Source organism: Heptranchias perlo, chromosome 26 (genome assembly GCF_035084215.1).
Source record: "Heptranchias perlo isolate sHepPer1 chromosome 26, sHepPer1.hap1, whole genome shotgun sequence".
NCBI classification, from domain to species: Eukaryota; Metazoa; Chordata; class Chondrichthyes; order Hexanchiformes; family Hexanchidae; genus Heptranchias; species Heptranchias perlo.
The window spans coordinates 37,138,584-37,152,915 of NC_090350.1; the positions used below are offsets into that span (position 1 = coordinate 37,138,584).

Genomic DNA, 14,332 nt, shown 5'->3' on the forward strand with positions numbered 1-14,332 from the left:
TCCAGTAAATATATGGGTGAATGGGTTAAGTAAACATTTTTACAAAAACAAACATTTAAATTTAGCAGATATGAATAACTTCACTTCCTAAACTTCCTTCTGTTAAACTGCAGGAAATACATACCTCTCCTGGGCGAATTTTAATGAAGAAGCTGCTGCGTTTGTAGGAGATCTTGAGAACTTTGGGCCAGGCAAAGCGATTTATTCGGAGTCTGTCTTTGTATACAAGAAGGCCACCCGAAGATACCCCAAGCATGATGTCCACTCCTTCCAAATCCTAAAAGGTAAGGCAATTAAAGATTAGCGAATACCAAGAGCTACACATGTATAAACGGAAGGAAATCTCTAGTTTGTTTACCCTACTAAGTACCACCAAAGCACGACATTTGTGTATCCATGCTAGACTCAAAAGGTGAAAAACCAACACAGTTTTACATTTCAGAAACTGGACACCCCTTTGTGCGTAATATCTGTACAATAGATGCAAGAATAACATATTCTTCTGTGTTTTCACTCAAACTTTTACTGCCTTTAAAAACTACAATATCCCTTTTCTAATTAATTGCACAGGCCCATTTAAAAAACTGGTTATGTAACAAAAAAAGTACTGTAATACTTCAGCACTTAAGTGGATTACCAACAAGAGTTACTTTGAAATTTTTCAAAAGTCCAGAGAATTTAATAATGGAAATAATACTGTGTTTTAAAATAGATATTCTGACTTCATCAGTAAGGGATGGTAAAGATGCTTAATGCCAAGATCTTTGAAAAGTAAAATGCAACTAAGTTTCCATTTCAGGACTGCAGACTATCCAGTGTTGTCACTAGATATATTAGTGTATTGGTACCAAGACACTAGGGGAAAAACACCTCTCACTTCAACTGTGCTTTAATGCTGTCCCAATACACTTCTTGTGAGATACCTCATGCAACACCTCAAATTGCTCTCACCACAGCTAGTAATAGACGTGTACCAGTCCTTCACCCTAGAGTTTTATACCTCAAAAGTGTTTTTCGTGCACAGCCCAAGGTTGGGAGGAGAAAATCCATAACTGCTGGGTGTTTTTAACGGCGGATGTGGACTTAATATGAAGATTCTACGCATCCACCAGTACTTTGTGGAAATCCTAGTGGCAACATGTTGGCATTTTTGTCGGTCTCCAGAAATGAATCAAGATTGTAACAGGCCAACGGTTTTTGACTTGAGATGGTGTGTTTGCTGTCAGTAAGTTTATGTACTGGCTCTTTGATTTTAAAAAACATTTATTTGCAAATTTCTATGAAACAGAAAAGGATGTTTATACACCATTTAGTAAAAATCAGGGAAATTTAAACTTTGAAAAACTGGACTAATTGATCAAAGTGACTGCTTGCATTCACAGACAAATCACAGCAACTAAGCTTAGAGCCATTCTCAATTAGGAAATATTAAAAGTGATACTTCCAGTGACTAGTATCATCGCATCATGCCATACAAAACAAAATAGGTCTTTACTTTCACTTCTTAAAAATTTTTTACAATTTTGGTTAAAAATTTGAAAAGAATTCTCGGATCAGATACAAGGAACAATGTGATGACATGACAAAAATACATCAAGAAATAAAGCAAAGAAACAATGAAACTGCCATATTTTTGTTAATTACTTTAGCTACTGGATCTATCATGTGCCTCCACAGAAAGTTTCTACAATCTTTTAAAAGCAGTAGAGCATCACATCATCAGATCTCATTTTGAACCACCAAGAGAATTTACCGAATAAAAGATAAACAGCAATATAATGCATATAAAGGCCGCAACTAATATGCTAAGCTACTCTTTTGTAGAGAAGTCTTCTTTCTTCTTGTGGAGTTTTCTAACTGCAGGAGCTAGCCAGTCTAATGTACCTTTCTCTGAAGATTCCAACCAACTCAATGATTTGAACAACTGAACCATTTAAATGTCCCTCAAGTTACCAGTGCTTAGTTGATTTGAATAACTACCAGTCATACACATAAATGAACAAATCACAGTATGTGTTTGTTTAAATACGGCTTGAACCCTCGCTGACTGCAGTTTATTTTTAAATCTTGTGACTGGACAAACATCTTCCAGCACTTTACCCTGGCAGGTGTGGGGGCAGGGGAAGAGAAAGAGGATAACGCTGAGAAGGAGATGGAAAGCATTAAGAGGGGGATACATTTGTAGTTAAAGAGGCAGGTCTTTAAGGGGCTTCTGAAAGAAAAGAAAGAGGCAGAAAGGTGAACTGTAGGGTATGAGTTCCAGAGAGCCGTATCTCTTAACGGTGGAGTGGAACATGAGCAGCGAACCCACATTGTCTGGAGGTGATCGCTTATGAGTTAGCATGAAACAGCAGAGGGACTTAAAATGAAGATTTGAAGTTGATGCACATGAAGGAAGAAAAGCAGTGCAGCTTGGCAAGGACAGGGGCGACGTGAGTGTGTACTTTGTGCCAGTGATCTCTGGCTGCAGAGTTTCAGATGAGATGGAACATTAGTTTCAAATACATAGACCACTGTGTTGTATACTATTCAATGGGCCTTTAAAATGCATTTTATAGGGGATGGCAGGAAGAGAGAAAAGGAGTTACAAATTTGAAGAGTAACAGGTCCCCAAACAACTAGGGACAATGATCAAATTTCAGATGTAAAATGCAACTCTGTTCACCACTACTTAGTCAATTAAGCATCCATTGCACACATTTCCCAGAAGACATCAACAGTTCTCCAACTGACCTTCACCATGTTTATCTTGTTCTGATTAATTTGAGTGGTTTCACATCCTATTAATATTGATACTATGCAACAAAAAAAACATACATTACTTATTTCCAGTATGGAAAAACAGTGCATTTATAAATTAATGTCACTTGGGATTCAATGGATAAAAGCTTCCTGTGTGTTAACAGGGACTGTAAATCACCTGAAACAGCACTAAGCAACCACACTGCAACAACAGCAAGAAAACAGGCAAACAATGTGCTTTTTCATTTCTGCATTCTTTGATCCTAACCAGAAAATGCATGACTGGATATGTGCAAAAATGTTCACTGGTGCATTTACCTGGATCGTACAATTCATTTCTCTCTAAATAAAACAGGGTTAAAATGCAGGTTGTGTACCACTACTAAGAAAAACAAAAAAACATAAACATAATAACAAATGTAACAACTGTGGCAATGAATTCGGAAAATCTGCTTCTTATTGAAGAACTGTGAAGTTATTCTGCTAAATTGCTAAAGGTCCTATTAAAACATATTAAATAATAACATGGAGGTGGAAGCAGCTTTAGTATCAAGTAATCAATCATTCATCTAAACCATGTAAAAGAAAAATGACCAAATAGAAAACGATCATTTAAAGCAGTTTCTTATTCCTTACCCCTTTCTAGAAATCTGCCAGTTTGGATCTTTTTACATCAAGGATGATGACATGGGTTAACGAATTGCCAATGAGCAGTCCCGCAGGAAAACCTGGAAACCAGCATTTACAACTGGCCTGGATATGAATCCAGAGATGTATAATGTGGGTAAAGTTAGCACCAGGATTTTCTTCACAAATGGAAGAAGCTTCCCGGTTAGCCCACATCCTATAGCAGAAGTACACATGACCAAGCCTGAACACAAAGTTTCCGTCTATGCAAGAATTTCCAGTGTTGGAGCATTTTAATGTGCTACACCAGTGAAAGACAGAAAATGCATGGTTTTCTATTCAGTAATTTTTAAAAAAAAAATCTTAAACTGAATTCTGACTATCTATAATGATCCTACTTCCACTACCTCTCTCACTCATGCAGCAGTCTCCATTTCTCTTTGTAATTTCAGGTGATTACAGCAGTGTACAATCATTTTCTGGAAAACAAATACTTTATTCAGAACTATGTCACCAACAACGATGCAGGTTTGATTATCCAGTCACTGATATTACATTAACAACTTCTGTTGCCCCAGAACAGCTACAGCACATTTAACATAAAATAAATCGATTTTCCTTAAACAAACAGACATCTTTCATTTCCAACAAAAACATGGGATAGACAGAATTTAAAGAAAAATAAACCACCAATGAGCATTTATAAAGCACCTTTGATGTAAAAACATCCCAAGGTGCTCCAGAAATAGAAGTAGAGCCATGAAGGGACAGATTAGGAAGTGTAACTGAAAACTTGGTTGAAAAATTAGGTTTTGATAAGATTTTTAAAGGTGAATATAGAAATGGAGGGATAGAGGGATTTAGGGAGGGAGTTTGAGAGAGCAGGGTCAACGTGGCAGAATGCTCTGCAACCAATAGTGAGAGGCGGATGCACACGAGGCTAGTCAGTTGGACATATATAGCTCACTCCCATAAAAGACATACAAGCATTCCTTCCCCATCTGCAACTCCAAACAAGTGGAAGAAGATTTTTTTTTAAAAAGGTGGCCTGGAGTCGTATATAGATTAGTCAAAATCATCAGCTGGATTAAAAGTAAATCTTGTATAGTACCTCAGCCTTGAGCAAATGTGGCTCTAATCTAAGTAAGTTCCTTAAACAAAATCCAATTTTCTCTAAAACAAACACATTTAGGAGCAAGTCTCTTACTGATCTTATCTTGTTATACAATTTTTTTTAAAACACTAGAGGAGTGGATGAGATCTTTAAAAAACAATTCAAAATTAAGTAGCCAGAAATCACAACATCCAGAACCCACCATCTGAGTTGTTGGTGAGTGTCAATCTTTCCCTGCCTGAAATGTAATGTACGAAACACTCTGATACTGCTGATCAAATGAGAAAGGAACAACTCTCAAACAATGGCCCAATATCAGTGACTAGAATATGTAAATTGCTTTTTTGATATCTCATTTTCAGATTTAATTTTTATATTCAATTTTTGTAACGATATTTTGCCCGTGCAAGTTGTGTTGTCATTTCCTTTTACATAAACTGCCTTTTATCACTACTATTCTGTAATTAAAACAGTACAAAGTAATGTGACAGCAATACACATAACTGGAAAAATCCAGCAACCATTGGCCACAACAAAATGTGTGGAGGCGGAAGATGTTGGTATGGTTCTTAATGAGTACTTTGCGTCTGTCTTCACAAAAGAGAAGGACGATACAGACATTGTAGTTGAGGAGGAGTGTGAACTATTAGATGGGATAAACATAGTAAGAGGGGAAGTATTAAGGGGATTAGCATCTTTGAAAGTAGATAAATCACCAGGGCCGGATGAAATGTATCCCAGGCTATTAAAAGAAGGAGGAAATAACGGAGGCTCTGACCATCATTTTCCAATCCTCACTGGATACAGGCGTAGTGCCAGAGGATTGGAGGATTGCTAATGTTGTACCATTCTTTAAAAAAGGGAGCGAGGGATAGACCAAGTAATTACAGGCCAATCAGTCTAACCTCGGTGGTGGGCAAATTATTGGAATCAATTCTGAGAGACAGGATAAACCGTCACTTAGAAAGGCACGGAGTAATCAAGGACAGTCAGCACGGATTTGTTAAGGGAAGGTTGTGTCTGACTAACTTGATTGAATTTTTTGAGGAGGTCACAAGGAGGGTCGATAAGGGTAGTACATTTGATGTAGTCTACATGGATTTTAGTAAGGCTAATGACAAGATCCCACATAGCAGACAGGTCAAAAAAGTACAAGTTCATGGGATCCAAGGGAGAGTGGCAAGTTGGATCCAAAACTGGCTCAATGGCAGGAAGCAAAGGGTAATGGTCGACTGGTGTTTTTGTGACTGGAAGGCTGTTTCCAGTGGGGTTCCGCAGGGCTCAGTACTAGGTCCCTTGCTTTTCGTAGTATATGTTAACGATTTGGACTAAAATGTAGGGGGTATGATTAAGAAGTTTGCAGATGATACAAAAATTGGCAGTGTGATTGGTAGTGAGGAGGAAAGCTATAGACTGCAGCAAAATATCAATGGACTGGTCAGGTGGGCAGAAATGTGGCAAATGGAATTCAATCCGGATAAGTGTGAAGTAATGCTTTTGGGGAGCGCAAATAAGGCAAGGGAGTACACAATAAATGGGAGGATACTGAAAGGTGTAGAGGAAGTGAGGGACCTTGGAGTGCATGTGCACAGATCCCTGAAGGTAGCAGGACAGGTAGATAAGGTGGTTAAGAAGGAATATGGAATACTTTCCTTTATTTGTCAAGGCATAGACTATAGGAGCAGAGAGGTTATGCTGGAACTGTATGAAACACTGGTTAGGCCACAGCTTGAGTCCTGTGTACAGTTCTGGTCACCACATTACAGGAAGGATGTAATTGCACTAGAGAGGGTACAGAGGAGATTTACGAGGATGTTGCCAGGACTGGAGAATTTTAGCTATGAGAAAAGACTGGACAGGCAAGGGTTGTTCTCTTTGGAACAGAGGAGGCTGAGGGGTGATTTAATTGAGGTGTACAAAATTATGAGGGGCCTGGATAGAGTGGATAGGAAGGACCTATTTCCCTTAGCTGAGAGGTCAATAACCAGGGGGCATAGATTTAAAGTAATTGATAGAAGGATTAGAGGGCAGCTGAGGAAAAAATTTTTCACCCAGAGGGTGGTAGGGGTCTGGAACTCACTGCCTGAAAGGGTGGTAGAAGCAGAAACCCTCAACTCATTTAAAAAGTACCTGGATGTGCACCTGAAGTGCCCTGACCTACAAGGCTAAGGACCAAGTGCTGGAAAGTGGAATTAGGCTGGGTGGCTCATTTTCGGCCAGCGGGGACACGATGGGCCGAATGGCCTCCTTCTGTGCCGTAAATTTTCTATGATTCTTCTATGGTTCTAAAAATAGTTCAATATTGCAAATCTTTTTATTCATTGCATACATCTACCAGTTCTAAACAAAAATCCAAGTGGCAGATATAGGTCTACTGTCAGACCTCAAAGGATTCAATAGAGTCTGACATTTACAAACCCTACTTGAATATTCATTCTCTACATTAGAAAATGTTATGGGCTGCACATAAAAATACATTTCAAATTACTGGACTACCCATCACACTGTCGTTGAATTAACCATCTGCAACTGAACATTGTTAGAGCTTTTTGGATCTCAATATGCTTACAAACTAGTGAAACCCAATAGCATTTGATTATGTATACTTCCTGCTGCCAGCTCTATTCTCTGATAACTGTAGTTAAAATCTGAAGACCGAAGAAGCATAAAGTTGGGAGCTGAAACATTAAAACGTTAACCCTTAAAAAGATTGATTTATGTAATTTATGCTGCTAGCTCCAAATGTTTATTATATTCAGCAGGCAAAAAACATTTGATAAAAGTCAGAGCTAGATGTTATGAAACAAGCTATTCTGCATCAGTTGCTACAGATTAAAAAGTAAAGTAAATATTCTCCCAATTTTTCGACTGGTAAAGTGTTTCCTGCAAAAACATGAGAGTGAATCTTTAACATTTGGCTGAAGGATAAAAAAAGGAATAGACTTTGTACCTTTGCAGGATGAAAGTCCACACCGTACATTGAAAGTTTCTTGGCATTCTCCAAGAATTGCAGATCTGCTTGTGCTGGAGTCATAGCCCTAGGAAGAAATATAGATTATGTTAATAATCACATGTTTCATTATCCACAAAAACTGCAATTTGCTAGTAACTTCTGAAAATATCAAACTCTGATTTAACACACATTGTTCTCTCATTCTTTTGTGTTTGAAGGGAAGCACTCTGAGGATATTAGACAGCAACGTGTTTGAAGTTTCTAAATTCAAACAATTGGGTTTGACAGAGTTATCTACAGCAGCTTTATGACAGAAAAGCTATGAGAATCATCACCATTTACTATCCAGTAGGTATCATAAGGATATCATTGTATGATCAGTTATCCTGATGATTTGGTTAAGGCAGTGAATAACTGAACCACAAAACAGGAAGATATTTGATTCCACCCACGGTCTGTCATAAGTTAGCTGATCTCAGCAGAAGTGGTGATAGGGGTGCTACAATTGATCTCAATGCCCTCGAGTGGGTTGCCACACATTGACCAGGCTCCTGGTCAATGTGCGGCAACCCTGCATGCACAGCAATGCTGACAGTCTAGGCTCACGTATCAAGAATGGCCACTCAGGCAAAGTACCAGAAGGTGACCAGCATCCATGGACTGTATCCCAGCAAACAGTGAGAACCTTCAAGAGCATAAAGGAGAAAATTACCAAAAAGAGGAGGGGGGAAAAATAGCTCCATGATATCTCAAGGCATTTTAGTGCTTTAATTTTTCTATTGGCCACAAAGGATAAAAACGTGCCTGCGATTACAGTGTTAGGCTATAGCAAAATGAGACTAATAATGTGTGGCAGACTTCATCTGGCTGCTGTGAAGTAAGAAGTTAATGGAAGAGGGATGTGTATCAAGTCTTGTCATCATTACTGATGGGAGAGGAAGCATTCTGAAAAATTCTAAATGCAAATGAAGGATTAAATTCATTACACCGTTTAAAAACAACAAAAAACTCTATCTCTATAGAAATATGCATAGCCTAAATGTGTAAAGAACTACAAAGTTAAACAATCTTATAGAATTGTTGATAATGTAAATGTATTCAATATACACAGAATCTGCATATGAAGGGAGAAGCTCTCTCAAAGTACAGGCAGTTTTTAATCTGATCATTTAACATGCTGAAGTCAAACTGGCTATGAACTGGGTCCACAGCTATGAAAATTTTTTTTTACCTAGTTACTAACAGTTAACAATGCTGCCAACAATGGAAAGAAAAACAGAAAATAGGCTGCAGGCCAAGACGGATGTACATGCAGTACCAGGGCAGAGGACATGCGTCTTCAAAAATTCAAGATGATTTCTTTAAAGCGGCACCGTGCTATGATTGCCCCATAATTTTTTTTTAGAAACTGGGAAAATCAATTAATGTTCCAAAAAGAATGGCCATTTCTTTAAAAGAAAAGCAAGGTTAACGCGATTCACATGGTAAAACCTTAAATCATTTACAAAATTTCAGCTACAAATCTTGTTTTATTTCAAGATGACAAAATTGTGAATTTTGCTTGATATCTGACGACAACAATGAAGCATCTTCAGCGATCAGAACTTATGCCATCTGGACTGTTTTTCAGTTAGCACATTGGGCCGAAACAGGCCATCCACCAAAGCAATCAAATCAAAACCACTTGAAAAGAAAAGCAAATAAAACTAAACCAAAGAATGAAAAAGATTACAAGTAGTTTAAAGTGGTGAAGAGGATCATAAGCAAAATATTACATAAAAGTGAGAGGAAATAGTTGACTGTGGAACAAAAAAAAAAATTCTGATCTTTACAAATATTTCTGGATCGACACATATGCTCCAACTTCACAGTACAATTTAGTCCAAGACTGCTCGTTCCGTGCAAGTGTGATCTCTACATTGCTACGGCTCAATAACATTCATCATATAAATTTTTCCAATTTTTAAACAAAAATTTGTAAGCTTTAATTTGTGCTTGGCATTTTGGGACTTTACCTATTTGGCCTGAAAGGGATTTTATTTTAATGTATGTTACTGACAAAGTCAGATTCTGCTTACAAAGGGTAAATTCCCCGAAATATGTAAACCATTTAGAAATGTTGATCAGGATGAATCCTGGGTGAGACCACCAGTTGGGTCAGCCATCATAAAATTGTATATTTTTGCATGTTACATTGACTTGAGACAATGAGATTTATCCTAGGTATTTCCTGTCATTAAAATAGAATGGTTTTCATTAATCGAGTCACATACAGGTGCTATGAGCCCCTGTAAAGGTGGGGGGGGGGGGTTCAATTAAACTTTGATTGGCAGCTTAGAAGGCCAATCCTTGACACACAGAGTTAAGGGGGGGGTTAGAGGATTATCTTTGTTTTTCTCTCACTCTCTAGAAAGTCAATCACAGTCAGCCAGAAACGCACAGAGGTTTCGGGAGGCCAGAGTGAACCTATACTGCTTGTAACTTAAAGACAGTACCAGCTAGCTTGCAAAGTGAGTTTCTGCTCCGAATGGCAACAAGGAAGCATGGTTTATTATTTTTATGCTACGAGGAACAGTGGGTAATTAATTGAAACGCGCTGTAAAAACACTGGATTCTGTTCATTCCAATATTTCATGTAAATAAATCCGTTTGTTGGTTTATAATTGTGACTTGTTTCACTAGATCATAGTATCCAGTACGCAAAACAAATGATCTACATTGCAATCACCAGGTCATGCTATCAGTTCAATATACATTGGGCAGTAATAGTGCACTCCTCATTGTAGGGGATGCAAGATCCACTTCTGGGAATCACCAATATGCTGGGTCTGTAGAGAGTATCTACCGTAGACTCATGAAATTTATAATATTGTGTGATTTTTGTATGAACCGGAGAGAAACACAAGACTGCTAAGTTTACTCTGTTCATTCAAGTTTTATAACCCACTCATTTCCATTGCTTAGAGATCCTTTATTTATAGCAATAAACTACATCTGCACTTTCATGTGCACCAATATCAACTGCAGCTTCTGTATGCAACAGATTTGTATTTGTTCAGTACACATTTCAGCCTTGGCTCAGTGGTAGCACACTCGCCTCTGAGTCAGAAGGCCAACACTTCAGTGCAGTATTGAGGAAGTGCTGCACTGTCAGAGGTGCTGTCTTTCGGATGAGACATTAAACCGAGATCCCATGGCACTATAGCAAGAAGAGCAGGGGAGTTGTCACTGGTCTCCTGGTCAATATTTATCCCTCAATCAACATTACTAAAAAAAACCCAGATTATCTGGTCATTATCCCATTGCTGTTTGTGCAACCTTGCTGTGTGCAAATTGGCTGCATTTCCCTACATTACAAGTGTGACTACACTTCACAGTACTTTGTTGGCTGTAAAGCGCTTTGAGACATCCTGAGGACATGACAGGCGCTATATAAATGCAAGTTCTTTCTTTTACATATTATATGCACCATGTAAGATAAGGGTTAAGTGCATTGTCAGTTGTTATTTTTCAATCCAGTTCAGGCGATTGCCTTCACCTTTCTTATTAGTATGCAACACTACATTTTATTCTTATACAAAAAACATGGTATTCAATAATGGTGGCTAGTTAGCACACCAAAACTGACACTGTTTCAATGTTACAAGATTTGATATTCGAGAGACTACTAATTGCTAAGATGGAACATTTACACTGGTAAATAGGTGTCATCCTACATTTTAAAACAATTTAACTAGTTTCCAAGATAGGACAGAAGGATACTTTTCCATAATAACGAACTGTTGAGTATTCCAACATGCAAATTATATAATGTCCAAGTTAACAGGTTTTATTAAGAATGCATACCTGTGTGATTTATGAAGCTCCATAACTTTTTCTTCCAGTTCTTTTGTTTGATTTGGGGCCAACTTGAACTCATTAAGATAATCTGTTCCATGTAGCTCTGGATCATGTTCACCCAGCTCTGACTGAACAGTGTATGATCCCAATAGGGCAAGGGTAACAAATGAGCATGGCAGACATCCAGTAATTATGTCCTGACGTAGCTGAAGACACAAGTAGTACCTGGAAAGAATCCAAATTTGTAATCAATTGTACATCAATAAGTGCTTGGAAACAGTAACTTTAAATACAAAAAGTCTAACAAGCATATTCCTCATAACCAATACTTAACTGTTCTGACTTCAAAAGATTTAATCAATCACGTAATGTGTGAGATAGTAATAGGATCCTTTCAGTTATGGTACAGTGTGTCCAGTACAACTGATAATGGTTTGGTACTGCTGTATTATAGAAATCATTGCCAATGAGATACCAATGAAAAATAGGAAAGTAATCATCATTTGGGAATGGATAGTTTAAGGTGTAGAAGCATGGTAATGGAGTATTTAAAGAAAACAACTGAAATTGTAAACTCAGAGGTTTATTGCCATGCTGCCAGTACAGCTGTATGCGTATGACGCAGAAGGGCAACCAGTAAGAGGAGAAGCAGGGAAAAGCAGCTGCTCTAGTGTGGGTAGCATAACCGTTGCAATTCTCTCCAAGAAAACAGAAACAAAACCATATTTAAATGCAAAACACACTCCATGACAACGTGTGGCTCAAATCCATGGATAAATAAACGTAGAAACTAGTCCTTCACAAAGCAATGTTAAATTACAATAAAACTGCAGCAAAGTATTTTTAAGCATGTACTAAAAACTAGAAGCAGATTCAAGAACATTTCCTAACAACGTGTCAAAGAGAAAACCAGAGGTAACCATATACTAGGGACTAGAAGTTCAGGAGTGCCCATTTATTGGGGGGGGGGGGGGGGGGCGCAGGGCAAGTACGGATATTTCCAGGGGGGGGGGGGGGGGGAAAGAGAGATTGGGGATCGGTAATCTCAGGTGTGGGGAGGACCGGGAGCAGTGGCGATTGGTTCAGTTAACGTAGGGTCGGTAGGAGAACTACTGCTCCTCCCGGTTCCACATTCAGCTAAGTTACTTACAGTCTTTGTTGCAGGTGTTCCGCCTGGCTTGGGGCAAACCAATGTTGGTGCAGCGACTTCAAGCAGGTGTTGGGCCCCTTATTTGCTCATCAAAAGGGCCTCACGCCTGCTTCCAGCTGGAAGTATGCGTGCTTCCTTTCCTGCCCGCTATTTTGGGGACTTGGTAGGCCATGTAATGCCTGATAAATGGGGACCATATGGCTCAATTTCTAGGCCTAGATCTAGTGTTTAATAGCGATCCTAACTTGGTATCAGACCTCCATGTGGGAGAACACCTGGGAAACAATGACCATAATATTATTATAAGGTTTAAATTGGATGGCAGAACCATAGGTATTGGAAATTTACAATTAATTCTAGATTTCTAAAGGGCTAACTTTGATAAAATGGCAGAGGATTTGGAACAGGTCAATCCTACCGGCAGGGATGCAGTTGACGCTATATATCAGTGGCATGTTTTAAGAGCTATTTAAAACACATCAAAGCCATGCACTTCCCCAAAGTCAAAAGAAGGGTGCGTGGTAAGAAAAAACCAAGGTGGCTGACTGGTCATGTACAAAGACAAATAAAATGTACACAAAAAGGTTTTAATAAATTAAAATTACACAATAGCCAGAAAAACAAAGACAAGTACCGTGGACAGTTCATGAAAACTAAGGCTGCTGTTAGATCAACTAAAAGGTTAATGGAAAAGATGATGACACTGGACAACTGTAGTAGGAATGGGAAAAGTTTTTACAGCTACTTTAAGAGTCAGAGGACCATCAAAGATTCTATTGGGCCATTGAAAGATGCTCAAGGACTGGTCAGAAAGGTCTCTCAGTGTTTGGCAGAGATATTAAATGAGTACTTTGCATCAGTCTTTACTCTTGAAAACAATGCTCAACGGCCAGCATTAAGTGATGCGGTTAACAGTAAAATCGTTAATATTAAAATAGATGAGGATATCATCTTAGACAGAATAAGGAACCTTGATATAAATTGAGCTGCTGGCTCAGATGATATCCACCTGGGGTGCCCTTAAAGAAATGGGCAAGCTGCTAAGACACAGTTTCCAGAAATGAAGGTTGTGTCATTCAGACATTGTTTACTTGGACTTTCAGAAAGGTACCTCACAAGAGGCTTTTCTAAAAGATAGAATCTTATGGAATTAGTGGTAAGTAGAAGTCAATAAAGAAAAAAAAACAAATGTAAAAGGACTGAAATATGATGGAATGCCAGTTTGAAACGTCTTTATGCACTTGCATTGTAAGAGTGAAGCTAGCAGCAAACAGGTAGTTCTCCCTCCATCAACTGCACTCTAACAAATGACCAGAAGTTGAAATGTGGATCTATGACTAAGACCACCTGTTCCTGCAAATAGGGTGCTCACCCCCCACATTTGAACTGGATGGCCCACTAATGATTTGCTAAAGCCCCATCTATGGTAGGATGGCACCGTTACTGGCAATCATCCATATAAGTGTTATATGGGCATCAACTATTTCAGTAAAAATTCCCCAGGATAATGCCCCAGGGCCATCTCCACGTGCTTGTACAGTAGCAATCCACCACATTTCTGAATTTGGCTCTTTGTAGCATATTAAAATAAATATGCATTCTGAGGTCTTTGCTCTTGAATTGACCTCCAATGGCTCTAGAGAGAACATAAAAAGAGGGAAGAACACCTATGGTGGTCACGCTCCCCCTCCATACCCCCAAAAAAAGTAATACAAAATAACTTTAATGAAGCTGTAATTTTTCAAACCATCGTGAATTCTGTGCCTAAAAATGAACTCTACACAACATAGGATGTGGTTAGAGATTCATTTTATTTTATGAAGCAGTTCTGAGAATTCCAAATCTTACCAAGAACAAACTACAAGTTTCTTTTGTCCCAAGGAGCAGAGACATCTGCCAAAAAAGC

The 14,332-nt window shown here is 38.5% G+C and overlaps 1 protein-coding gene across 10 annotated transcripts in view; it reads right to left on the reverse strand.

The window, feature by feature from the left end:
- Positions 1-14,332, reverse strand: part of LOC137342698 (protein 4.1-like) — a 108,137-nt gene that overhangs the window by 43,659 nt on the left and 50,146 nt on the right. For all 10 annotated transcript variants that reach the window (XM_068006812.1, XM_068006815.1, XM_068006808.1 and 7 more), the window contains exons 7-9: positions 11,283-11,501; positions 7,434-7,521; positions 125-277 (exon numbers count right to left, since the gene is read on the reverse strand). In XM_068006812.1, coding sequence (XP_067862913.1) covers positions 125-277; positions 7,434-7,521; positions 11,283-11,501 — 460 coding nt within the window. The remainder of the gene's footprint in view (positions 1-124; positions 278-7,433; positions 7,522-11,282; positions 11,502-14,332) is intronic.